Source organism: Alligator sinensis, unplaced genomic scaffold (assembly GCF_000455745.1).
Source record: "Alligator sinensis unplaced genomic scaffold, ASM45574v1 scaffold611_2, whole genome shotgun sequence".
Classification (NCBI taxonomy): domain Eukaryota; kingdom Metazoa; phylum Chordata; order Crocodylia; family Alligatoridae; genus Alligator; species Alligator sinensis.
In genome coordinates, this window is record NW_005841869.1 from 310,879 (window position 1) to 334,875 (window position 23,997).

The window sequence follows — 23,997 nt, forward strand, 5'->3', positions numbered from 1 at the left end:
CATGCATGGGGGGTGCAAAGGGTGCATGTATGGGAGGGTATAGAGCGGGGTGCATGCATGGGGGGGGTGCATGCTGGAGGGTGCAAAGTGGGGTGCATGTAGTGCAGGGTGCATTCATGGGGGGGTGCACATGGGGAACAGTGCCAGGAGATCCCTCAGCTCAGGCTCAGGGTTGGGGCTGGAGCTTTCCCAGCCCCACCTGGCCCCTGGCGTGCGGAAGGGGACGGGGACAGGGGACGGGGACAGGGCCAGGGCAGGTGGGGGGGGTGCATGCTGGAGGGTGCAAAGTGGGGTGCATGTAGTGCAGGGTGCATTCATGGGGGGGTGCACATGGGGAACAGTGCCAGGAGATCCCTCAGCTCAGGCTCAGGGTTGGGGCTGGAGCTTTCCCAGCCCCACCTGGCCCCTGGCGTGCGGAAGGGGACGGGGACAGGGGACGGGGACAGGGCCAGGGCAGGGCGGCCCACGAGTATGGTTGACACCCGGCCCAGAGCTGGCGCCACCCAGCAGTGACCAGCGTCCTGCCCATTCAGAAGAGACTCGCCTCCTTTGCCACTTTATCCCAAGGACGGGCCTTGAAAACCTGCCCCAAATACACCTAAAACCGCCTCCTTCCTTCCCGGCATTTAACACCGCAAGAAAAGTCGGGACCGAACCGGCCGGGCGCGTCGGACTCCAGCAGCGGGTTCACGTCTCTGTTGAGCGACGAGCCCCTGCGTTTTCAAATGATTCGTCCTGCGGGGAGTGGGGGAAAGAAAACCCCAACCCCTCGTGAGCGCCTTGATGCTGAACTTCCTTCCTCGCTCTCTAGGTTTGCAAGACGAGATCCGCGAAAACCATCTCCAAAGTAGCGTATCACCAGGGAGTGGTGATAGTGAAATGCCCCGGCTGCCAGAACCACCACGTCATAGCGGATAACCTGGGATGGTTCACAGATTTGGAAGGAAAAAGGTAGGAGTCCCCGGGGCAGCGAGCCAGGCCTTTCAGCCCATCCGAACCGGGTTGAGCTCGTCGTGGCTTTGGCATGCTCTTAACCTGGTTCGTTTCAAGGAGGGTTATTGCTGGGGGGCTTCTCTGCTCCACGTGGGTCACGTTTAGTCGAGCACGACCCAGCGTGTGGCACCGAGACAGCGAGGACGCGCGCTGTATCGCAGGTGCTGCCCCAGACAGATGGTTGGATGCGACTCTTTTTGTTTCCTATGAGGGACTTATTAAATCCTGTTGCATTTCAGCAGTGTCCGACTCCCTTAAAAATTCCCACCCTCCATAATCAGTGGTAGAAATGATATCTTTTAGTAAACCAACTAGATTTTTGCAAAAAAAAGAAAGGTCTTTAATTGCAAGCTTTCAGGGACAAGCACCCTTCAGCAGGCATCGGAGAAAAGACTGTAAAAGTTCTCCTGGGTAGAAATGCAAGTTCGTATCTCATAGGATTTCACCGAGGAGTCAATAGATGGAAAACTCCTCTGGGAGGCAGTTCATAGCTGGTAAGGTGTCCCTGAGCTCTGTTGTGAGGATCTGGGATGATGCAAATGACCTTGAACAACAGCAGGAGCAGAGTCTCAGGTTTTAGGTGGTCAAAGATGCTTCCCCCTTGTGACATCGTGAAGATTTCATTTTTAAAAATCGGCTACAATTCATTATCTCCCATGTGTCAGGTATCCAGGTGTCGTTCATGCCCGACAAAGGGTGTTTGTGCCCCAAAGCTTGCAATTCGAGACTTTTTCTTCTGCAAAAATCTAGTTTGTCTAATAAAAGATATCACCTCTACCATGAGTCCTGACTGCTTTTTCCTCCAGACCATTAGGGCTACAACCCTCCATAGCTGCAGTTGCCAAATTGAAGTGTCGTAGGATGAACGTAGCTTCCCAGATAGCTGAGGTTGGGGGCAAATGTTGGGCTCGTGTTCAGAATTTAAAACGCGTATTGAGAGTAAAAACGAAGCGTCTCCACGCAGCCCCCCTTGCCTTGTCACTGTTGGTTTTTACCTTGCCTCGAAGGAATATCGAGGAAATCCTTGCGGCCAAGGGGGAGAAGGTGAGGCGTGTGGTCGGCGAGGACGCCTTGGAGCTGCTCCTGGAGAACGCAGCGGACGCAGCTCCCCAAAGCCACCCCGCAGAGGGAGACGGTGGGGGAGGCTCCCCTAAGTCCGGAGGCAGGGACCCGACCTGATCCCCGGGATGTCCCTGGGGATAGAGAGACCGCAGCGCCGCCTTGTGCTTTTCAGACATGCGTGGTTCTTGTAAATAAATTCAGCCGCACAAAAGCCTTGTCCTCCAGTTGATTTCTTAACTTGGCACTGGGCTGTTTAACCCAAGATCAGCCGCGTGTTTGTACTGGACTTGAGACCTTTCTTGTTACACACGATTGATTTTAAGACCAGATTTACTTCTGCTGCAGGCTCCTGTGCTGCTCTTTCTTTCCAAGCCTCGTTCTTCGCTAATATGGGTACGCCCAGAAGGTAAATCATCATCATCTGAACCCAGCGCTCTTTCCTGCCCAGGGCAGGGGGTCGGACTTGATCTAATAGATCCCTTCCGGCCCTAAAATCTATTAAATCTATGGTGCTGTGCAGCCCTCACCTCCATCTGCACCCAGGCACATGGTAGGGCTAGTTCCACAGGTGCTGTACATGAGCAGAAATGCTGCAAAGGGCCTGATTCTTCCCCCAGCTGTGGCTGGGCCCTTAACGTGTTTGTGCTTGCAAACCAAAGTGATCCTGCTGTAGGGAAGCACGCCTCCTGCCCCTGTTGCTTTGCTTTCTCTGCTGAATTACTTCCGAGGTGCACGTGTGTCTGTACGACCTGTTTTCTTGTGGGGAAACCAGTCCAACAGCTTGGCTCATTTGGTGTCTGGCTGCAGTCCTGCAAGGAGGGTTGGCAGGAGGAATGCAGCGTGCTGCAAGGCCTGGATTGGAGACCCCCCTTCCTCCTCCTCCTCCATTCTCCATTGGTCCCCTGCCGGGGGAACCAGCCCAAGGGTAAGTCACAAGCTGGGTGATTGCTACCGTCCAGGCAGTAGATTTGTAGTGCCTCCTCTGGAGCTGTGCTCGGTGCCTGCTAGCAAGGGTGTGCATTTACATGAAAGGCTGAAGATCGCAGGGCTGGAGGGGTATGCAAATCACAGCCTCAATTACATGTTGTAGGACCATAGTCTTGTATAAGAAGCTGGGTTTGTTTAGTAATATCTTTTATTAAACCAGCAATATTTGGGAGTGATGTTAGGCAGGCTTTCGCGCACAAAAAGCCCTTCTCTTCCCCTCTGGGGAGGAGAAAAAAACAAAAAAGACACTGCGTCTACCTGTCCCAGACCTAAAAAAGAGCATTTTGTGCATAAAAGCCTGCCTAACTGCTCCCAAACATGGAGCTGGTTTGATCAAGGCTGTTTTGTTTGATTTCTTAGACTGATACACCGCCCTTCCCAAATCCCTTGTGCCCCAGTGTCAGTGCAGGGAAGGAAAGTGTGTCTGTGCAGTGCCAGCTCGTGCTCCAGGGGATGCAGGAGGGGAAGGGGTGTTTTTTCTAGTGACGCCTTTTTTGGGACCATGGGTGTAGTTTGGAGCAGTGGGTGCATTCACAGCTGCAAGGATAAAGCTAATTTCAGCAGTGAGCAAAGCAGGGAACAGGGAGGGGCTGGTGCTGGGAGCATTAAGGGCTTGCAGCTGGTCCCTCTAAAGCCATGTTTCCCAATCAGGGTGCCTCAACATCCTCCCAGGGCCGCTGCTCGGAGGTTTTGCAGCAGAATTCACACGGCGAACATGGAGATGTCCAGCAGGAGGCTGCAGCGTTGCGCGCGTCGGGGCCCGCGGTGCTCTGAGCTCTTCTCAAAGGAAGAACATCGCTAACGTGGAAGAGAGAAGCAGGACGGTGGCGGCTGAGGCTCCCCTGCTTTACCTGTGCCAGGTTCGGGTGTTCGGTCTGTGTTGTGTCAGGGTTGAGGGTAGTTTGATGAGAAGTTTACGTGATGGTTGTATGGGATGGTTTGGATAGGGATGACGCTGCCTCAGGCAGGGGTTTGGACTAGATGGGACCTCCAGGGGTGGGGAAGGGGGGAGATCCTTTCCAGCTCGGTGATAAGACTGGCATGGACTGGGTCTGTCTTGCCCAATCTCCTGTGTCCCGCAGCAGCATTGCAGATGCTCCCGTGGGGCAAAGGAACACAAGGATGTTCTCTTAAACTCTTCCTTGTGATGGCCCCTCCTCGTCTGGGGCAGGCAGTCGCTAATAAATCCCTCTTCGCCATTTAGTATTTTCTGAGCCCTTCTCCCCCCAAAAAGCATCTGTCTTCTAACGGGACCAGGCCTGGCTTGCTTAGCCTCTCCTCATCTGGATGCCCCTCCCCGCAGCCTTGTCGCTCAACTCTGCATCTTCTCTCCTCCTGCACCAGAACCGCTCAGGGGTGTTTCGGGGTCATGAGAGCAAAGAGTGTGGGCACTAGCCAGGGGAGCTGGAGTCTCTCCAGTGCAGGGGATGTGAGCTGGGGACGGCACTGGCAGCTGGGGAAGGTGTGCGCTGCAGGGGGTCTTGCCCCTTCTGGGGGAGGCAGAGAGGAGATGGCTACCAGGGCAGGGAGATGGGGTGGCAGCAGCCTGGTAGTGCTGCTCATCCAGCTCCTCCTGGGGCACAGGTGGTGTTCCCAGCGCCATGCTGGGGAACAGGCTCCCTGCTCAGTTGCTGCCCATGCCCACGCCTCCCAGCACCCTGCCTCCACACACGGGCACAGGGGTGATCCAGTTCAGGAGCAGTGTAGTGGCTCGGGACCCCCTTGGCCAGGCACGGCCAGGAAACAGTCCTTCCTGTCCAGCACGTGGGTCTGGGCTTGGCCAGGGATGCCCGGAGTCATCCAACAGTCGGCCACTCTCCTGAGCCGCAGCCCAGTGCATTACCCAGCCTTTCCCAGCCAGGGAGGGAGCGGAGAGGGGACGGAGCCAGGAGTCCTGTCTCCCCATCTCTCTTCTTGCCTGCCCTTGCTGTGACAGTCGGTGACTCCCTTCCTCAGTGCCACCCTGCATGCCCAGGTCGCTGGCTCTGTGCTGGGTTGGGCCCACCCAGCACTGGAGGAGGGGGCCGCAGGGTCCGATGCGCCGGCTGCTGTTGCAAACACTGCCTGGGCCTCCCTGGCCCTCTCCCTCCCGGAGCCCAGATAATGGGGGCAGTCTGGTGTAGGTGGGCATCCAAGCGTTATGTTCCCATTGGCGCCAGCTGGGGATTTGACCCAGTCTCCCAGGGGCACTTTCCACGTCCGTGGATGTCACCAGCCCAGGACACGCTGGGAATGCCAGGCTCAGCCAAGCGACGGGCGCGAGGTCTTGGGGGTCCGGGAGAAGCCCTAAGCCTGCCCGGCTGCAGCTTCAAGGCCCCTTCTAGCCCAACAGCGAGCACTCGCCCTGGGCAGTCGTGTCCTGCTGCCCGGCTGCAGCTGGATGACACGGGGCAGTTAGGGAGCGACTGTGCGGGGCACGTGGAGCAGCCCTGGCTGCTTTGCTGCAGGAGACGGCACCTCCCGAGTGCTGCTGTTCCCGAGGGCCGTGGAGCACAGAGCAGGGTGGATGGAGGGAGTCAGTCCAGTGGTGCAGCGGTGCTCCAGGGAGGACCTGAGCCTCTGCCAGGCTGCTAGGGGCACCTGTCTCCGCAGCTGCCTGGTGCCCCTGGCTCCAACACCTGACAAATGCCTTCTCTCCCACCTCCACAGGTGTTTGAAATGCAGCCTAAGCTGGCCCTGGGCTGCCCCCAGACCCTGCTCCAGGATGGGATGCCCTGGCCAGCAGACACAGGGAGCAGAAGTGCTACAGAAGGAGGAGGCACTGCAGCCTCCCGCGAGCCTGCTGGGAGGAAGCAGCACGACCAGCCCCTCCGCGGAGGACATGTCCTGGGGAGTGCGGCAGGTGAGTGGGCGTCAGCATGGGCTGGGCAAGCCTGGGGGCTGGTGGCAGGGGTGGCTGGGTCCTGGGAGGGTTGTGCGTCTGCAACACCTTGCACCCAGCACGGCTCGCCCCAGCCAGCTAGGCAGCCCCTCAGGCCTGCCCACCCTGCTCTCCCCTGGCAGGCAAGGCTCCCTCCTGCACCCAGGGCGCTTGGCAGCTGTCAGTCCTTGGGAATGGCAGACGGGGAGTGGGACCTAGCAGCCCTTGTGGTGCTGCCATCGCAACCTGGCCAGACCTCTGCATTTGCTGAGACTGAGGCCCAGTCCCTGCCCCCAGGGCAGCAGCTTCAGGCAGGGCCGAGTCCTTGGTGCCCTGCCTCCTGCACCATGATGTGGGCTGGCTGGCTTTTGCTGGACCCAGGCTCCCCTCTGCCAGCTTCCCCAAGGGTGGGATGGAGCTTCTTGGCCCCCGCAGATGGGCCAGCCTGTGGCCAGCTCCTTTGGGACCCGCTGAAGTCCCCCAGCCCAGACCTGGTGGGCTGTGCCTTGCATGGCATGCACCCAGCCCCTGCAAAGGGTCATGTGGCTGGATGCAAAGAGGGGGGCTGCAATGCAAGGCCTGGTGCCTGGGCTGGCTGCCTGATGTGCCCCAGCCTTGTGCTGCCTGGCTAAACAGATTCCTGTCAGCCCCCCTCCCACGCCCGTTAGCAGCGGTGCACGTGGCCAGCCCCTGCTACATGTGACCCGCAGGCTGGAGCAGGGACACTTCCCTCGGCGCCACACACAAACACCACCTGCTCTCCACTGGGACCGGCTCATTCCTAACGATGAGGGACAGCGAGGTGAGAGGCTCCCTGAAGGGCACAGGCTCCCGGCTCCGTCGCTGCCGAGTCTCGGGCTTGTGACATCTGTGCCCAGACCCCTCGCACGCATCTCCCCGCCCCGAGTGCGCCAGGCTGCGGAGTCCAGCTGTGCCCTGGCCTGAGAGCTGCTGCCCAGCATCACTTGCCAGACAGCCCGGCACCCCCAGGAGCGCCGGGTGCCCAAGCCAGCGAGGGCAGACAGAGATCCTGCAGCATCTCTGTGTCAGGAGCGTTGTCCAGCATGGAGAGCTGGGGCTGCTGTCTGTGCACCCCTCCAGACAGCTGTCGGCAGCATGGGCCAGATGCTGATCGCTGCCACCGCTCGCTGCTCCTGTCTGCACTGACGGGTAGAGATGCTGCAACAGCAGTGTGCTCCATCAAGGACTCGGGCTCCCTGGGGGACTCTCTCTCTTTGAAGCAGGCTCATGGGCTGCTTCTCTGCCCCTGGGGCTCTCTTCCAGCTCCTTGTCTGCCCCTGGGACTGAGACTTCCTTCGACAGCCTTTGCCGACCCCTTGGAGGCAAGAACTGTTTCCCTGAGACCTGCATTGGCAGGCAGAGGCCTGGAGTCAGGGCAAGGGCCAACGTGTCCCCTTAACCAGCTGTTTAAATGCCGTAGCTTTTCTTAGGGCTTTGGGGTCCCACTGGCCCGAGCCGGCCCCTGGCTCCCTGCAGCCTGGCCAAGGCACCTGCTCCAGCCCAGCAGGCTGAGGCTGGTGAACCCGAGAGGGACCAAAACACGAGAGCAACCCTGAAGAAGCTTGAACCACAACTATTTATTAAGCACAACTCCTCCCCACCCCCGTGGTGTTGATTTCTATATATTACTTCATTTGGCAGCTTGCTTTTGTTCCCTCCCCCACCACCCCAGTAAAAAACAAAAACTGAAGTACCTTCTGGGTTGGAAACTCCCCGTTAAAATGACATTAGCAAATGCACATGTAAAAAATAAATACGCTAATACATTCAAGTATATGGCGAATCATTAACACTGCTGGGAGCAGAGGAACGGCTTCCAGTTCACCTCTGGGGCTGGAGCTGTGTGGACGTGGGGAGGGAGGGCTACCCCCGGCCACATCGGGCCGCGTTGTTGGACCCTCCCGGCCCCTGGCGAACGCAACGTAGTTCGGTACCTACGTGGACTGGCGGGCCGGGTTTAGCTGGTCCTGCGGTATGGCTCAATCGTCCACGCCAGCCTGCAGGCGTTTTCTGCAGGTCTCGTCGGGGGAAGGCGAGTCTCCAGCAAGCCTTGTGAGGGGAGGTAACATCTGCTATTGGATCAGTTTTACTGTTGGGAGAGATGCAACACGTGCCCGGGACATGCACAGGCCCTTGCTCTGGTCTGGGAAAGCAGCAGCTCTGCCTGAGCTCAACTTCAGCCCCGTTGTGTTCATTGTCTCTCCGAGGAGGCAGAAACGTGCCGCCTGCTTCTGATTTAAGTGATCGGAGCAGTAACAGGTTGCTACAGCAGACGCCCTTCATCCCCCTTGGGTCCTGTTCATTTACAGAGCTCTTAACCGGCTGCGGAGCACGGTGACCTCGGAGGACGGAGCGGGGAAGTCCTGACGAACCGCACAACCGCCTGTCTCGCGTCCGCGGCTGATGAACATTTCTGCTCCCAGACTCGTTTCCAAAGGCGTTGTGCGGGTTTCCTTGGAGGACAAGGACTGGAGGTAGGAGGTGGAGTTGTGGCTGCTGTGGGCTGTGCTCTCCCACCACGGACACAATTGCCACGTCCCTTTCCTGGGAGCTTGTTCTGGAGGCGGGGGTGATCAAGTTGCACCCACACACTTTCCACGAAGGCCCTCGGCGCTGTTTGTGATCGACGTGTTGAAGCACCGTGGATTCGGGTGGCTTTATGGGTCAGGACGGTGGTAGATCTGCACTGGCAGGTTCTGCGCTTGGTATTTAGGCAGGGTCTTTGTCAGTAGCAACTCTTTTGTTGAGCAGTGTAGACCAAGAGCACAACCTTGCCGGGCTCATCGAGCGTCAGCTGGAATCACTAGATCTCTTCTTCCTCCAGTCGAGGAAACGCAGGGGCGTGCAGTCAGTGGTAGCTGGGGGTTGGTGCAGGGTTTCCATTCAAAGAAGTGAGCCGAAGTGTCGTGGTTGGATGAAGGCGAGCACATTCAGCAGAGGTCTCTTGTGTCTTGCAGAAAGCCAGCTCTTTGCATAACGTGGTTTGAAGGAGGTTTCTATGAATCCCGGTCGCTCGCTGCTGAGGGCACCGCGGCTGGATGTGGTGGGTCTGCTAGGGCTCCCTCATCTGCTATGGCGGGAGCAGATTTCAAGGGTGAGGAGGGTCTTCCTGGAGTCAACGCGATGCCCGTTCGCCTTGCCGATGAGTCCCTTGCAGCCGGGGGTAACTGCAACTCCCGCCTGATCACTGCTTTGTTGGGCTGCACGGCCTTTCTTCCCAAAGGGAACAGGCTGCAGGGGTGGTTGTCTGCTGGGGATTTTGCTGTTACAAACCCACTTTCCTCCTAAATCAGACGAAGGCACAGTTCTGTCCGTGGGGAGACGTAGTCAAAGGTTGTCGCTTCTGGTCAGTGGTGGGACGGCAGCCCGAGGTGCTTTGGCTGTGGTCAGGGTCATCTCCATCTGCACCGTTAGGTACCACGAGAGCAACCGCTCTCTCAAGAAGCGGTGCCTTGGGACGGGGAGCCAGTCGAGCCAGGCAAAGTGCTCAGGAAGGAGTTGTCACCAACCATCACTTCCAATTTTGACTGTCGTTAATAAAATGGGCTTCAAGGGGAAAGCTCGTTCCGTCCCAGACCTGAGCAAGGGCATTTCTGTGCCTGAACACTTGTCTCCCGTCACTCCCAACTCTAACAGATCCGGTAGCAGATCAGCTATTATTACCTTACCTCTCACTTCTCGGTCTTCCCCCACCCCTCCAGACAGGACCTCATTTAGGCTAAATGCCCGGCTGCTTTAGACGCGCCGTCCTGGCTGATCTGGGGGGGATGCAAAGAGCCCCCTGCCTCGCTGCTGGGTGGGAGTTTTCCTCGCACCTCTTGCCAGCCATGCCCATCTAGCCACGCTGACATTTTTCACGGACAGGTTAGTTTGGAGGAGAGGATTCTTCCTTATGAAACTGTTGGCAAAACCGCAGGAGCCAAAAGTTGGGGGTTTGCCAAGAGGCTAGCGGCAGGTTCTTCCTCTAAGGCGAGGCTGGCCCTGGCCTGTCATTTTTACTCTTCCCCTTGTTTTTTTCCTACACAGACAGATCTGGGGCCTGACGCTCAGGCTGGACCTCCAAGTCTGAGCTCCCAGCTTGGGCTGGCCCAGAAGGGCTGAAACGCAGCAGGGACCTCAACCCTCCTGCTGCTGCTCAGACCTGACCTGCCCTTTGCGTAAGATCCCCAGGGCTAGAAAAGGAGACCCCCTGCGCCCTGCAGACCGCTCTCGGCCGACAGAAAGGGGACGGCTTCTCCTGATTGTCTGGCATAGCTGGGTGGGGGGCTTTAAAAGACCAGCGGAGGAGGAGACGGGCGGCAAACAGCTCCTGCTGGAGCCAGCCAGAAACGCCCCGGGGTCCGTGCGGTGCTGAGCACCAGCCGAGGCACGGCCTGGCACGTGCCTGCCCTAGGCAAGGGCTTCAGCTACCCCGGCAGCAGAAGGGTTGCCTGGCTCTTTTGCTGGTGAATGCACAAGGCTCAGGTCATGCTGGACAGACTGGTGTTGAAGCGCAGGGTGCTGCACAGCAGGCTTTGGCCCCTGCTACCTGGCACCCCTCGGCACCCCTCTTGCTGGTCACACTGGCCCCAGCTGGGAGACACGGCCTCCAGCCAGGCTCCTGTAGTCTGCCCCTGCAGCAACAGCACTGCACAGGTGGCAGGGCCTCGTCTGGGGGAATAACTCATGTCTCTGGCTGGGCCGCTCTCTACGGGCAGCTTAGAGATGGCACGGGCTATGGGAACGGCACGCACAAGCTCTCCCCTGGCTGAACGGGTCTCAATTTGTGCCAAGGGAGCTGTGCATGGCGCCGGACAGCCGTGGCCATAGGGACTGGACCTCTGCCCATGCGCCCCATGCTGTCACGGGGCAGGGACGGCTCCACATCCCTCACGCACACGCCAGGAGGGGAAGAGGAAGGATCCCAAAGTAAGGAAAGCGAGGGGCTGCAGACAGCACCTCCAGCCTGGAGCACGCTCACGAGGGGCCGAGCAAGCTGGATATCTCTTCTAAGACCTGGCCCCTTGCGGCTCCTCTCCATCCACCGACGCAATGCCCTGGTGCTCCACGCCGGCTGGTGGACAGTGCCTCAGCAGCAGCACAGTCCTGGGTTGCCTAAGAAAAGCCTCTGCTAAAACCCCTCTCCGCTGGCCTGTGCCAGCATCGCTGCCTCCGAGGACCCTCCAGGCCCTCCCGCCCCAGCGTCTCCGAGGCAACGTCCGTGCCAGAGCAGGCACCCTCAGTTTTTGGACAGACGACACGGGGAGGGGACGGGACCCACCCAGCCCAGGCTCTTAGCTGGAGCTGGGCGGCGGCGGAGGCTGCGGCTGCGGCTGCAGCTCCTCGGGTACCGCCTCCTCCTGGGCTGTGGCCAGATCCACCCGCTGCTCGTCCATGCGCTTGGCCTGGACCCGCTGGATGAGGCTGAAGAAATCTTCGTCCGGCATGGTGGGGCCACGGGGGATGGTGTCCGGCGGGGCGCAGCGCTGGTCATCGATGCGGGACGACTGGGGGGAGGGAAAGCAAGGCCACGGTTAGGAACGGAGGGCGTGGGGGCTGCCTATGCTTTCTCCTGCTGCCTCCTACAGCCACCGTGGCCTTGGGGATGCTCCAGGAACGGGGGTTGTGGACCCCTTCATAAGCCCAGCAGGGAGGGGGCTTTTTGCTGACCTAGGTGGGCTTCAGACTGGCTGTTTGAAGTCCCCACCCCAGCCCCACTCGTGAGCCTCTGCGCTGACAGCTCGAGCCCTGGTGCATCTGCCCCAAGGAGGCCAGGACGTGCCAGCTTGTACCCCCCTGGCCTGAGTGCCACCCCCAGCACCTACCTGGCACTTCATGAGCATGTTGAAGAAGTCATCCCCCGGCTCCTGGGCATCGCCCTCCACGCGCAGGTGCCCCAGGTTGTTGTGCGTGATGCGGAGGCCGGGCAGGTTGCCCACGCTGGCACGCTGGTCGTCCAGCCGGCGGCTCTGCGAGCTGGCGATGAGGTCGAAGAACTCCTCCGTCTGCGGGGATGCCATGAGAGAGGACTGCGCTGCAAAGCAAAGAGTGGGAGAGCAGGTCAGGGCCAGTCGCCGAGGGGCTGGGGGCTGCGGTGCCATCCTGCTGCTGCACTGCTGCACACTCACCCTGTCCAGCAGTGCCCAAGGGGCTTAGGCACCCCCCTAACACAGGCCCATGTGGGGGGGAGGGTGGGTATCAGGGCTTGGGGGTGCAAGCACGGCAGCTCCATTTGCAACCGGGCTGGGGTTTCGGTTCCCAGCTCCTGCAGCAGGTGTCTGGCCATGCAGCTCCAAGGGCTGGTAGGTAATTACTAGCCTCTATCAAAAGCCCAAGTAACTCAAATCCTCTGGCAGCTTGTCCTGCCAGGCCCAGTACCACCATGGCCTCTGCAAGCATCCTGGCTGCCCTGGCCCCTGCAGGAGCCTGGTTCTTCTCAGCGCTCGCAGAGCCAGGCCTCCCCTCCGCCGGTTGCGTGCAGGGGCGGGGGAGCCAGGAGACTGACTGATGTATCCGGTCCCAACTCAAGCCCATTCCCTTCTCAGTGCCCCATGCTCCCACCTGCCCCCAGGGTCCAATCCATCCCACCTGGGGCCGTGCCTCTGGCATGCTCGGGTTCCCTAAACCCAGGAGGCTGCGGGAGACTTTTTTCCTCTCTTGGTGCCATTCACGCGTCTCTGTTTCCCTCCTGAACATTGAAACGTTCCAGTAACAAAGCAGCAGAGAGCAAATCTCCCAAGTTTTGCTTTGGTGTTAAAAAACCCCTAAAAAGCAACCAGTCCGGGTGCACAATCTCCTTGCCTGGACTTGACTTACCGTGCTGGTCCCATTTTCCTTGGACTTACCCACCAGGTTTCCACTCCTGGTGTTGTTCTTCGGGGCTGTTCATCTCGCGGTGTGCATGAGGCTCCTGCAGGTCTCCCTCCCTTCCCCGCCTAAGTACTGCACTACGTGGGCCGGGGAAGCACCAGGCAGAACCCACGAAGCACAAAATCCCCTGTTACGCTTGCATTGGAGCGGAGGTGAGCACACGACTGGCCAGCCCAGGTAGCTGGACTAGCGGAGATTGCTCAGACAGCCTTCATCAGGCTTTTAAAAGCTCAGGGCTGGCCGGACAGCCCTTGCTGCCCCGTCAGCTCTCTGACAGCATCCTCCTTCGTGGTGCCCGGTGCTGGAAGGCAAGCGGCAGGCACGGCAAAGCCCAGATTTCGAAGGCACGTGCATTTTCTTAAGCCAAAGATATCATTTCTCTTGTGGTTTTCCTGGCGCTGGGGTACTGAACCTCGGCCGGCTTTCTTTGCTGCAGCCTTGCAGGCGAGGAGAAGCTGGGACCCCTGCCGAAGCCCCGCTCCCAGAGCCAGGAGATACTGGGAAGATACCGCAGGACTCGGGGCACCCTCATGAGCGCCAGCACCCCTAAGAAGCGTCCCTCCCCGCCGCCGGCAGCCCCGTGTACTTACATATTCTTTCTTCCAAGGCGGGCACGGGGGTAGCAGCAGCCTCGGCGGCCTCAGTTTGGCTCTCCTCGAGCGGGCAGCGCTGGTCGTCCATTCGGTTGCTCTGGAACTTGCTCAGCAGGTCAAAGAAACAATCCTCGTCCGACGGCGTCCGCGGGATCTTCTGAGAAGAGGGAAGAGGCATGATATGAAGTGAGCCAGGGGGACGGCCTGTGTCCGGCCTCTCCCTGAGCGCTCCCCAGCACATCCCCAGACTCAAGGCCCAACCTGCCCACCAGCATCCCGGCCGTGCCCCCGGTCGGCTCTGCAGCATGGGATAGTCCGGGGTATCTTGAGTCTCCGTGGGACTCTACCAGCCATGGGCTAGCGCAGCGTGGAGGCTGCTCTAAGCTGCCCCACCAGCGCCCATTTCCACCCCCCAGCAGGTCCCTTGCACCAGGGTGGGCGTGACGGCAGCTGTAAGCCCTGCCTCTGGGCCTGCAAAGGGATCACCCCATGCCTCCAAGTGCTGGCACACAGCAGCACCCCCTGCCCACCCCATGGAGGCCCCAGGGTGGGGAGACAAGCCAGCCACTTCACTGCCACCCAGCCCCACTATCTTACAGGGGGCCTTCCCTGGGCTGGCGCCATCCCAGACTCTGCCCCCTCTCCTGGCTCTCGTGCCAGTCTCTCATTTTGCACCGCCTCGCCAGCCACCGGTCACCTCCCGCCAGCTAAATTTAAACTCCGGTGCAGACCGCACGGCAGGAGCGGCAGCGCTTCCTCCTCCGGCTCCTGCTTCCTCTGGAAGCCGCTGGTCGCCGTCATCCCGGAGCTGCCACTAAATTACAGCCCTTCAGGAAACCAGGCCCTGCCCCAAATAAGCACCTTGCCCCAGACAGTGCTATATTTAGGCCGTGCCGGGTCATGGAGTTGCTGCTGAAACCGCCTGCAAAAGCCCCGGGTTGTGGCCAGGCAGAGGTGACCAGAGAGCCACCACAGGGCACGCGGGGGGTCACAGAGGAAGCGTGGCTTCCCCTCCTTGGCTCAGGCAGCCGCTGGGGGGCTCCCTGCTGGACAGTGCAGAAGGGGAGGAAAAACGAGAGTGGGGTGAGAGGCATCTGCTTGGTGCTGGGAGCATCCCTGCGGGGCAGGGGAGCCTGGCACCCCCCGCTCAGGCCAGGCAGACCCCACCCCAAACTCACGGGGTAACAATACAGAGAGGAGCCTAACCCCACATCGCCCACCCCGGTGCCAGGCAGCAGCAGCTCGCACAGTGCCAGTCAGTGGTGTGGAGGGGAGCTCAGCACACAGGACGACGGGTCAGGGAGATGGACAGACATAGAAAAAAAGATGGTTGGCTGGGTGATTTTATATATATAGATGTATGGATATAGGATACATGGATAGATGGCTGGATAGATATACAGATGTGTGTGTGTGTGTGTGTGTGTGTAGATATGTATATATAAAAACACAGCTATGTATATATAGATACGTGGATAGATGGACGGATGTATAGATATGCAGGTGTGTGTGTGTGTGTATTTTATATATATATATACAGATATGTATATATAAAAATATACAGCTCTGTGTGTGTGTGTGTGTGTGTATAAAAATATATAAAGATACATGGATAGATGGACGAATGTATAGATATACAGCCGTGTATATAAAGATAGATGTATGGATATATCATGGATAGATGGATGGATGTATAGATATACAGATGTGTGTGTGTGTGCGTGTGGATAGATGATGGGGGGATGGCTACCCTCCGAGGACCCAGCGAGAGCCGCAGAGGGGTAGATGAGTTTGGTCGCGGTCAGGGGCACAGTCGGGGATGCACCCTGGGAGTCCCGTTTCCCTCACGATGCTGCAGGGAGAATATTACCCACCTAAGGAAGAGGCACCTAGAGACACGGCCCTCCTGAGACTGTTACAGCCTGTGAGCCCCGCTGCATCCCAGCCATCTCCCTGCTCACACCTCCCCAGTTGCACCCGTCAGCCTCAGGCTGCAGCTGCCTTTGAAAGCAGCCAGTGCACCGCAGTCCTGCAGTGGCCAAGGAGACAGCGGACAAAGACCGGTGTGCATTCGTGGTCTCGGAGCAGCAGACTCCCCAGGCAGCCAGCCCCTCCAGCACTGCTCCTGGAAGCCATACGGGAGGTGACCGTGTTGCACTGGAGGGAGAGGACCAGGGAGAGCCAGGCCCTTGGGGCTGCCTCGAGCTTTACTGCGTGGGTTCTGCATTGCACCTTACGGAGCCCGTGCCCTGGGCGTCTGTCTTGCCTGGCCACAGCACACTGTAGGCCACCGGGGATCTCCTGCCCGAGCCCATGAAACGCCCTCCAAGACAGAGCCTCTGGGCCACGTTTCGAGGGGCTGGAGCTGTGCCACGGAGCGAGCTGTGCTGACGGGGTTAAAGCCACGTGCCGGCTTCAGCAAATGAAGGGAAATCATTTTCTTTTCTGCTAAGCAAACCAGATGAGATGCACTTGCCTGCTATTTAGGGCATCATCAAAATTAGCAACGGGGCAGGCAGTGGAACATTAGCAATCTGGGAGCCGATCGGGGCGGGAGGGAGAGGGAGAAGAAAAAAAAAACCCCTCACCTCTTCCTTGCACTGAGCTGCTAATAAAACAGTGTGTTGGAAAGAGCCTCTGAACCAATAATAGCTGCACCTGGAAATCAAAGCTGGCCGGGGCTCGAGCTGCTGATGTGCTGCATTTATTACCCTTCTCCCACCTCAGGTTGCCTGACCTACATTTCATGCCGGAGGAGAAATGCTGCTCTCATTCATGCCCAGCCCGGCTGCAGTGGTATTGGGTCAGCGGGAGCAACGGCAGAGCCGGGCAAGGACGTCTTGGGCAAAAGGACAAGGGGTTGTGTTAGGAAGCGAGCTCTCGCAGGCTAGCGATCGCGGCCGAGCGGCACGAAGGCACGCGGCTGCTCTCCTGGCCTAAGCAAGCCACGCGGCTGCCCGGTGGAGCTGGAGCCCATCAGTGGGGGTCCCAGGCGCTGCCCCCGGGTGTGACAGCCACGAATCAGCCCTCGCTTCGCAGAGCAGTGACAAATGAGACCGCGCTCCCCCGGGGGGCTCCAGCAAGGAGCCTGTTGCCGAAAAGTCCTTGCCTGTTCCCCGACGACCTCTGCGAGGACAGCGGGCAGGGAGATGAGTAACGGCCCCTGCAGGCGGGAGCGGGGCCCGGCCGAGCGGCTCATCATTCCTCCGCCGAGCTTGCACCTGCGGCCCTGCGCGGCCCCGGGGAAGCGTCGCTGAAGAGCTGCCCAGAATCGATTCGGGGACTGGAACGGGGAGGAGGAAAGCAAAGCGCCTCTTGCAGCGGGTCCCCAGGCGCATGCTGCAGCCGCCCAGCGCGCCTCTGCGGCAAACTTCGCTTCCTCCTTCACCCAGCTCCCCACCGCAGCATCCACCCAGGCACTGCTGGAAACGCACCTTGCGTCTCCCGCCCTGGCGCGCCGTTCGCCATCCCCGTGGCGTTGCTCAGAGCCAGTCTGTAGCACTGGGGAGAAGGAAATGTCGCGGCCCCCTTCTTGGGGATAACAGCCCGCTACTGCTGCCAGCCGATGGGGCTACTCCAGGAGGCCTGCGTTGCAGCGTGCGAGGTGCTGACATCTGAGCAGCAAGGCCTGCAATCGGTGAATTCAGAAGTGTTGTCTTCTTCAACCCCCTCACCTGGGAAACTTTTGAGACTTGTCTCCCATAGACACGGACATCGTATTGGGGCAGCAACAGTGCCCAGAGGTGGGAGGATGGATGTAGAGATGGATGGATATATATAGACAGATGGATGGCCGGGTCCGCTAGCCCTACTGGAGTGCGTCCAACTAAAGCCTCCGACTCGCCGCAGGTGTATTTATTTTCCGCATTCCTCCTCCTCAGCTACCCCCAGCCCCCCGGATGCCGTCGGCATTCTCCCCTGCCAGCTGTGGCACAGCTGTTCTGCTAGGAGCGGCTCCCCAGCTGGAAGCCGTAAGCCAGAAGAGGTCACTTCCCGGCCCCCTGGGCCGAGTGTCAGTAATGGGAGATGGGGCTGTTGACACTGTCTGGGGACTCTCCACGTGGTGCGTCAGACACAGCAGTGTCCGTGGCATTCAGAGCCTGGCTGGACGCCCGCTGATGTTGTCTCAGCGTCGCTGGACTGGGCCTGTAGTGTCTGGCTTGAATTTCTGAGACAGGCTCCATCCTCTCCTTTCCCAAGTGGTTATTTTCACTCTGGAGACTTGGGGGACAACTGGCTCGGGCCTGGCTCTGCATCTGTCCCGCAGCACGCAGGGTCCTGCCTTGCAGAGCCGGCTGGGACTGCCTGCTCTCCGACTCTCCAGCCCGCTATTTAGGAGAGCTGGAGCGGAGCTGCCAAGCCCGCTGTTCCCAGGGAAAGGGCATGGAGGGTGCACGCCTCTCCTCCTGCCCGGCCGGTGGACCCGAAGGGCACGGACTTCACCCCTGGGTTGCCCGGAGTCTGAAGGTCTGGGGAAAAGATCACAAATTCTCCTCCTGCCATGCAGATGTGGAGAAGGGACCCGATGGATGGGGCAGGGATGCACGGTGGTCAGAGCAGGGTGCCAGGGAGCTGTCCTCTCCTCTCCATCAGCGAGAGGAGACTGGTGGAGCCAGCGAGGAGGAAGAAGCCATTCTCCGGCTCCGCGTCCCGGCTCCCAGCCTCGAGGAACGACATTTCCCTGGGGAGCCACGGCTGCTAATCAGCGCGCAGGGGAGGCTGGCTAATGAAACCCCGAGAGTCGGACTCATTTACCTGAAATAGGCTTCCCTGATTTGAAGGCAGCCAGGCTTTTGCATAATGTTTTCCCAAGTGATCGGCAGGCTGTTTAACCCCGTTTGGGAACCAGGAGGGAGCCAACGGCAGGCGCTGGCCGGGTTGATGTGCAGCCTGGTCGCTGCCTCGGTCTCCCCCGAGGGCTGTGCAGAGATGCCACCCTCCGTCTGCGGCTCTAACCAGGGGCTCGGCTCGTCTGAGGAGCCCGTCGGGAAGCCCAGGGCTGGGGAGAGATGTGGAGCTTCTCCATCCTGGTGCCCAACCCCAGGGGGAGAGGAGTGAGGTGGATGCCCCGTCCCTGCAAAACCTGTCCTTGCTGTTAGCATGGGGATAACGAGGCTTTAAGGGCCTGGTTCAACCCCGGTGTTTAAGTGACTTGATGACTTCAGGCCTCCACCAGCACAAAACCAGCTTCCCCAGGCTGCAAACCCATCCAGGGACTTCAGGCTTATCCCACCCCCTGGCCTCAGTGCCTTTCCAGTGGGTAGACTTTCTGGGACACTTGCAGATCCACAGCCGGGAGCCGGCCAAGGACGTGTTAACAATGCAGGAGCCCACGCCTGCGTGGCATGGTGTACAACACCCCGTGCCCGGCTTCCCAAAGCGCTCGGCAGAGCCAGGCAGAAGGAAGAACGGCTCTCCGGTCAGCAACAACTCCTGGAGGCCAGGCCGAAGTGTGCAGGGGTATGACCACCTCCTCTCTTGACCAGTCCCTGCAGCCAAAAAGAGGAGGAAGAGGGGCTGGAGCCCCGATGCCAGTGTGGACGTGCTGTCTGCACAGTGGGCCCATCCCCGCTCTGCTCAGCGGAAACTCAGAGGGGAGGCAGAGAGCTGGAGCTGGCCCCCAGGAGGGTCCAAGCCTCCTGGACAGAGGTCAGCTTCCTCCAACTCGGAAGGAGGTTGCAGCGCCGAGTTGGAGGAAGCACTCCAGCTCGCCCCATGCGAGTCTTTTGGGGCACAGACTCTGTTTCCGTATCTGCAGGACAGCAGCAGGCACGTGGAGGGACTGTCCAACTGCCCCGAGCAAACCGGAGCGGTGCACGCAGCGCAGAAAGCCACGGGAACAGGAGACGGGTAGATGGTCGGTCACAGCGGCATGGGGAAGGGACTCCCATCAGCCTGGCCATGTCCTGCTGACCTAGGGTGGATGCCTGGGGTTACAGCGGGGGACGAGGAGGGTTCACCCCTCTGGACCTCAGCGACCCGATGCCGTGCAAACAGGCCCATGCTTCCCCCACACCGCAGTGGCCCGAGGCTGGAAAACACTTGCTGCTTCTCAGGCCAAAGCTGGCTAGCATCATCCCCGACACAGTGCCTGGCCCCCGGACACCTCACCGGGTGGTGCCACATATACAGAAATAATGATAATCAGCAGTTTGGGTCAAACCCTAGATGGACCTAGGGTCTGACCCAGTCCATGGCAGTTCATGCGACAGAGAGGTGACCCAGGAGGCACCCGCATCAGACAGCGGATGCTGAAGGGCACAGCGAACAGGGGCTGACTGGGGTTTTTTTCCCCTTTCTTCCTCTCTCACGTGCAGCCGCCAGCATTTAAGCTCTAGGAAGTTTGAATTCAGAGGCCGTGCCCCTCGCTCCCCTGTCTCAGCCACCTGTTTAGCTACACACTGACCAAACCCATCTGTTAAGGACGTTATATTCCCAGGCATCTTAGTAGAGGTGGTCAACTTGTTATATTTGGAAAATCTCAACCAAGCATTGCATACGAAACTCCAAATTGGAGGGGGGGGGGGGGGGGGGGGGAGGGAGGCTATTTATTACACGCACACACACACACCCCATGCATCCATGCACTCCTGCACGTAACCCCGAAAACTTTCCCTGGGGTTCCTGTTCTTGGCAGGCTGGGGAACGGCGATTGTGTAAGCGTCCCACAAAGAACAAGGCAGGCGTATTTCAACCTGCTCTACATATCACACATCTCCTGTCACACCAGAGAGCCAGCCAAGAACAGTCCTGGTGGGAAGTGTCCCTCCCCTCCCAGCACACTTGCGGTACCTGCCAGTTATATATATCCTCAACCAAATGGTCCTGGCGGCAGTGGCTTCCCCCACAAAGCTTCCTGCTGCCTCCACACCGTTTGAAAGCGAGTTATTTTCACGCCGCCCGACTCCGGCAGGAAGCACTGGCCGGCCGGACTGGCTGGCCCGGGATAAAAAGGCTGCTTTCTGCTTGGCGTCGTGTCCGTGCGCCACCCTCGAGAGGAAAAAAAACAAGCCCTCCGGCTGCCAGGTCCCTCCACAGTCAGGCCGGGACTTTGCACAAGGACAAAAGTGTCAGAGAGTCAGGAACGTGGAGGGCGGCGATGAGCCGGCCGGCCCCGCACGGCACGGCCCCGCACCTCCTCCCGTCTCAGGCTAGGGAGGCAGACCCGAGGAGCGCTGGTCCGAGCCAGGCTGAGCAAACTCTTGGATGTGCCTCAAGCCTCCAGGAAGGGCTGGAAACCATCTTCCCCATGGTTGTAACTCACCCCAGGCACCCTGCTTATCCACCGCCTAAGGGGTATTTGCCCCGCCTGAGCCATCCCCGTGTTTCGTGGCACTGTCCACCTTCCCCTCCGTACCCCAAGGGCTTTTTGAAGGCACATGCACCGCACCGCCAAGCACCAAAGAGCAGGGAAGATGTTTCAATGTTTGACATTGCTTTTATATTGGCCCCGCCAGCCCGCTCTTGGGGACAGCCACTGCCTGGAGCCCCTCGTCATCCTAAACAGCCGCAAGTCCACGAATGCCCAGCAACGTGATGGGAGCTCCTTGCTCCTGCTCACTTTGCCAGGAGCTGGAAGAGCTGTGCCGCTTGCTGGCGGTGTGTGCAAGCGGGGCAGGATGCACCAGGGGCCGGGGCAGACAGAGGCTCGGAGATAAGCAGACACAGTCCGGGCACTCCAGGCATGGGACTTTGCTGTCCAACTTGTTTTGGAAAAGCAGCGCTCGATGAAAAGCAGACGCACAAATGGGGTGAGGGCTTGAAGGGAGCTTTGCAGGGAGGAAGCACAAAAGGAGGAGGAGGGGAAAGCCTTTTGGTCAGACACCACAGCCTGCTTCCAGGATGGGGGGACGGGCTTGGGTTCACTCCCCCGATCTGAAGTCCTGGATTCAGTGTCCCTGGGGATGAAGAGCCGGTGCTGGCGGGAGCCGTGGCTCCCCGCGCTAACGGCACTGGCGTGGCAAAGGATCCAAGAAGGGCTGTCCGACCTGCGCAGCCTTCGCAGAGCCCGGCGCTTTCCATCTGCTCCTCCAGAAGCAGCGCCGGACCCGGGCGAGGGGATCGCAACCACGCACCGCGCGCGCCCCACTGCCTCCTCTCCAAACAAACCCGTCCCTCGTCCCGCCCGAGACCCCAAACGCTCCACGAACCGCGCCAGGCTTCCCCTCCCAGGGACTTCTTCTGCACCAGGTTTGCGACAATTAAAGTGCAAACTGAAGGGCTTTGGCAAACTTCAAATCAGCCAGTTTTCTTTTCTTTAAATATTCGCAAATAAAAGCCCAACCCGTCCAGGCGATAAAGCACACCCGCGTGGACCCGCGTACACACATGCATGCATACACGTACGCACGGTACACCTCAACTTCTCCCGAAGCCACCCTCCCATTTCAAGGGCACAGATAAAAAATTTTTAAAAACCCAAAAAAACCCGAGTGCTACTTACGGAGGCTGGCAACGAAATCCTTCTTCAAGCTTGTGCTTTTACATCGTGGAGAGCAAGGACCACCTCTCGGAGCATGTGGAAAAGGTTTGCAAAGAGAGAGGGAGAGAGAGGCTGCTGCTCCTTGATGCTCGCTAGCTACCGCGAGCAAGCACACAGCACTCTCACCAGCTATCTCCCCGCGCAGGCTGCTGTAGCTAAGATTTATGTGCAGCGCTCAGCCATGTGAAAAATGTAGACAGCGCCAATGACCCGCTCTGGGCTGAGATTCGGCTTAAAGTGACAGTCCTGTTTTCAGAGCTGCTGCTCTCGAGTGACTGTGCTGTGCCCTTGCCAGGCTGAGCAGGGAGCGTGCGTGCGTGCGAGAGATTCAATTGAATGGGTCATCTCCCCCTCATTTAACTGCCATGATCCTAATGTTATTAGCTGAAGTTCCTAAACACGCTCCCGAGCTCTGCGAATATTTAGCTTTCCCTCCACCTCCTCACCCACCTACCACTGCACACACTTCGTCTTATAAATAGATTAATATCCATTTTGCCAAAGTGGCTCCACAAATACGGGCTTTGCTCTGCAGCCGCAGGCAGGCCATGCCAGGAACGCCGTTGTGTTTGAACAGGTGCGGCGTGCCAGTTGGGAGCCGTGGGCACAATGTAAAATAAAATAAAATAAAATAAAATAAATAGAAAGGCTGTTTCTCGCTCCTCCTACTCGCTGCTTTTCAGTGTCATTTCTGTTCCCCGTTCTTCCCCTGCCGCTGCAAAAGCCCACCTTGTTTTCACCCTCACATGAGTCGATCTTAACTCATCTGCAGTTGAACTAAGTGGATGCGCATGCCGTTTCTTAATGCAAGGGGGTTGTAAGGATAGCTCAGCCAAGAGGGAGATGCTATGCATCGCAGAACCACCGCCCATTTTACAGAAGGGGAAAAAGAGGCAACCAAAAGTGGGGCAACCTGCCCCAGATGACGCACCAGGTGGAAGCGTAGACCTGGGAGCAGAGCCAAGATCTCTCAACTCAACCCACTGGGCTGCCCAGACTCACTACACCCGGCCCCTGCTTCCCTTGCAGAGCATTCAGGCCCTGCACAAAGCAGGCTCCCAGGGAAATATCTTAGGTTATTAGGAAAAACTCACTAGGAGGGTGGTGAAGCACTGGAACAGGCTACCCAGAGAGTGGTGGCATCTCCATCCTTGCAGGTGTTTAAGACCTGGCTCAACAAATCCCTGGCTGGGATGATGTAGTTGGGGCTGGTCCTGGTTTGAGCAGGAGGTTGGACTAGACGTGACCCCCGGAGGTCCCTTCACACCCTCATTGTCTGCGATTCATGAAATCCATGTTCTTCCATTGAAGGATCTGCTGAACTGGCCGGGAGACATAGCCATCTATACCTATATATCTATAGGTGCAGGGCCCAACGAGCTATGTATAGCTATATAGATATAGCGAGTGCTTGAGAGATATATGCATCTATCTACTCTCAGGGAGGGCAATGGGGTGGAGGGTTCAGGATCTCACCCTGAGGCTCCCTGCCAGCAGCCAGGCAGGTTCCCGTTCTCCAAGCAAGGACAACCTATGCAGCTGAGGACCTCTCCAGGTCACCCTGGCACTACGGTCTGCCAGAGGAAACAGTGCATTTAGAAAAGAGACCGACTGAGCTGAACTCCTCTGCTCTCTGGAAGAGAGCCACTGACTGGCTCCGAGACCTGGCGTGAACCCGTGTTTCCCTGCGGAGGGTGACAGCCACCACCACCTCCCCGTGCGGGGCCCGAGGAGCTGAACCGGTGTTTGCAAAACACCCCGCGACCCTGGCTGGGAAGGTGTTGCAGCCGCACGAGGCGTCACGACTAAAAATACCTCCTGGCGTAGCAATGCTGAACGCCCCGAGGCCTCCGAAGCAATGGGTGACGTCCCGAAGGGGAGGGCGGCAGCGAGGCCGTGGCGGGCTGTGAGCAAGCGCAGCACCTGGAATATCAATCCACTCGCATGCTGGCGGCGCGGACAGGAACTTGGATGAGAGGGGAAGCCATTGCACGGGCGAGGTGGTTTGGCTCGGAGCAAGCAGGCGGTTTATAAGCATCACGCGGGGTTCAAGGGCAGGTGAGATTTCTGAAGGAGAAGCCCCTCCAGCCTCATCAACAGGCAGCACCGCTGACGTGTGTCCTTCCACACACCGCCCGGGCATGCCCTGC

The 23,997-nt window shown here is 59.0% G+C and overlaps 2 protein-coding genes and 1 long non-coding RNA gene across 5 annotated transcripts in view; 2 read left to right on the forward strand and 1 right to left on the reverse strand.

Moving 5' to 3' along the window:
* Positions 1-64: 64 nt before the first annotated feature.
* Positions 65-2,266, forward strand: DNLZ (DNL-type zinc finger; the record flags this gene model as incomplete). Its single annotated transcript, XM_025193562.1, has 4 exons — positions 65-266; positions 471-685; positions 812-951; positions 2,001-2,266. Coding segments are annotated over 4 exons (729 nt in total), but the record flags the coding sequence as incomplete, so codon positions are not given.
* A 734-nt stretch (positions 2,267-3,000) lies between these two features.
* On the forward strand, positions 3,001-8,363 carry LOC106723079. The gene is made up of 3 exons (XR_003092123.1): positions 3,001-3,902; positions 5,692-5,884; positions 8,233-8,363. It is a non-coding gene; the product is annotated as an uncharacterized LOC106723079 (long non-coding RNA).
* GPSM1 (G protein signaling modulator 1) overlaps positions 6,552-23,997 on the reverse strand; it is a 100,983-nt gene continuing 83,537 nt past the window's right edge. For 2 of the 3 annotated variants that reach the window (XM_014526590.2, XM_025193736.1), the window contains exons 12-14: positions 13,363-13,522; positions 11,728-11,936; positions 11,164-11,409 (exon numbers count right to left, since the gene is read on the reverse strand). In XM_014526590.2, the coding sequence (XP_014382076.2) occupies positions 11,197-11,409; positions 11,728-11,936; positions 13,363-13,522 (582 nt within the window). In that variant the 3' untranslated portion in view covers positions 11,164-11,196. Of the gene's footprint in view, positions 11,410-11,727; positions 11,937-13,362; positions 13,523-23,997 lie in introns of all 3 variants that reach the window. The other variant, XM_025193741.1, reaches the window with a different exon arrangement.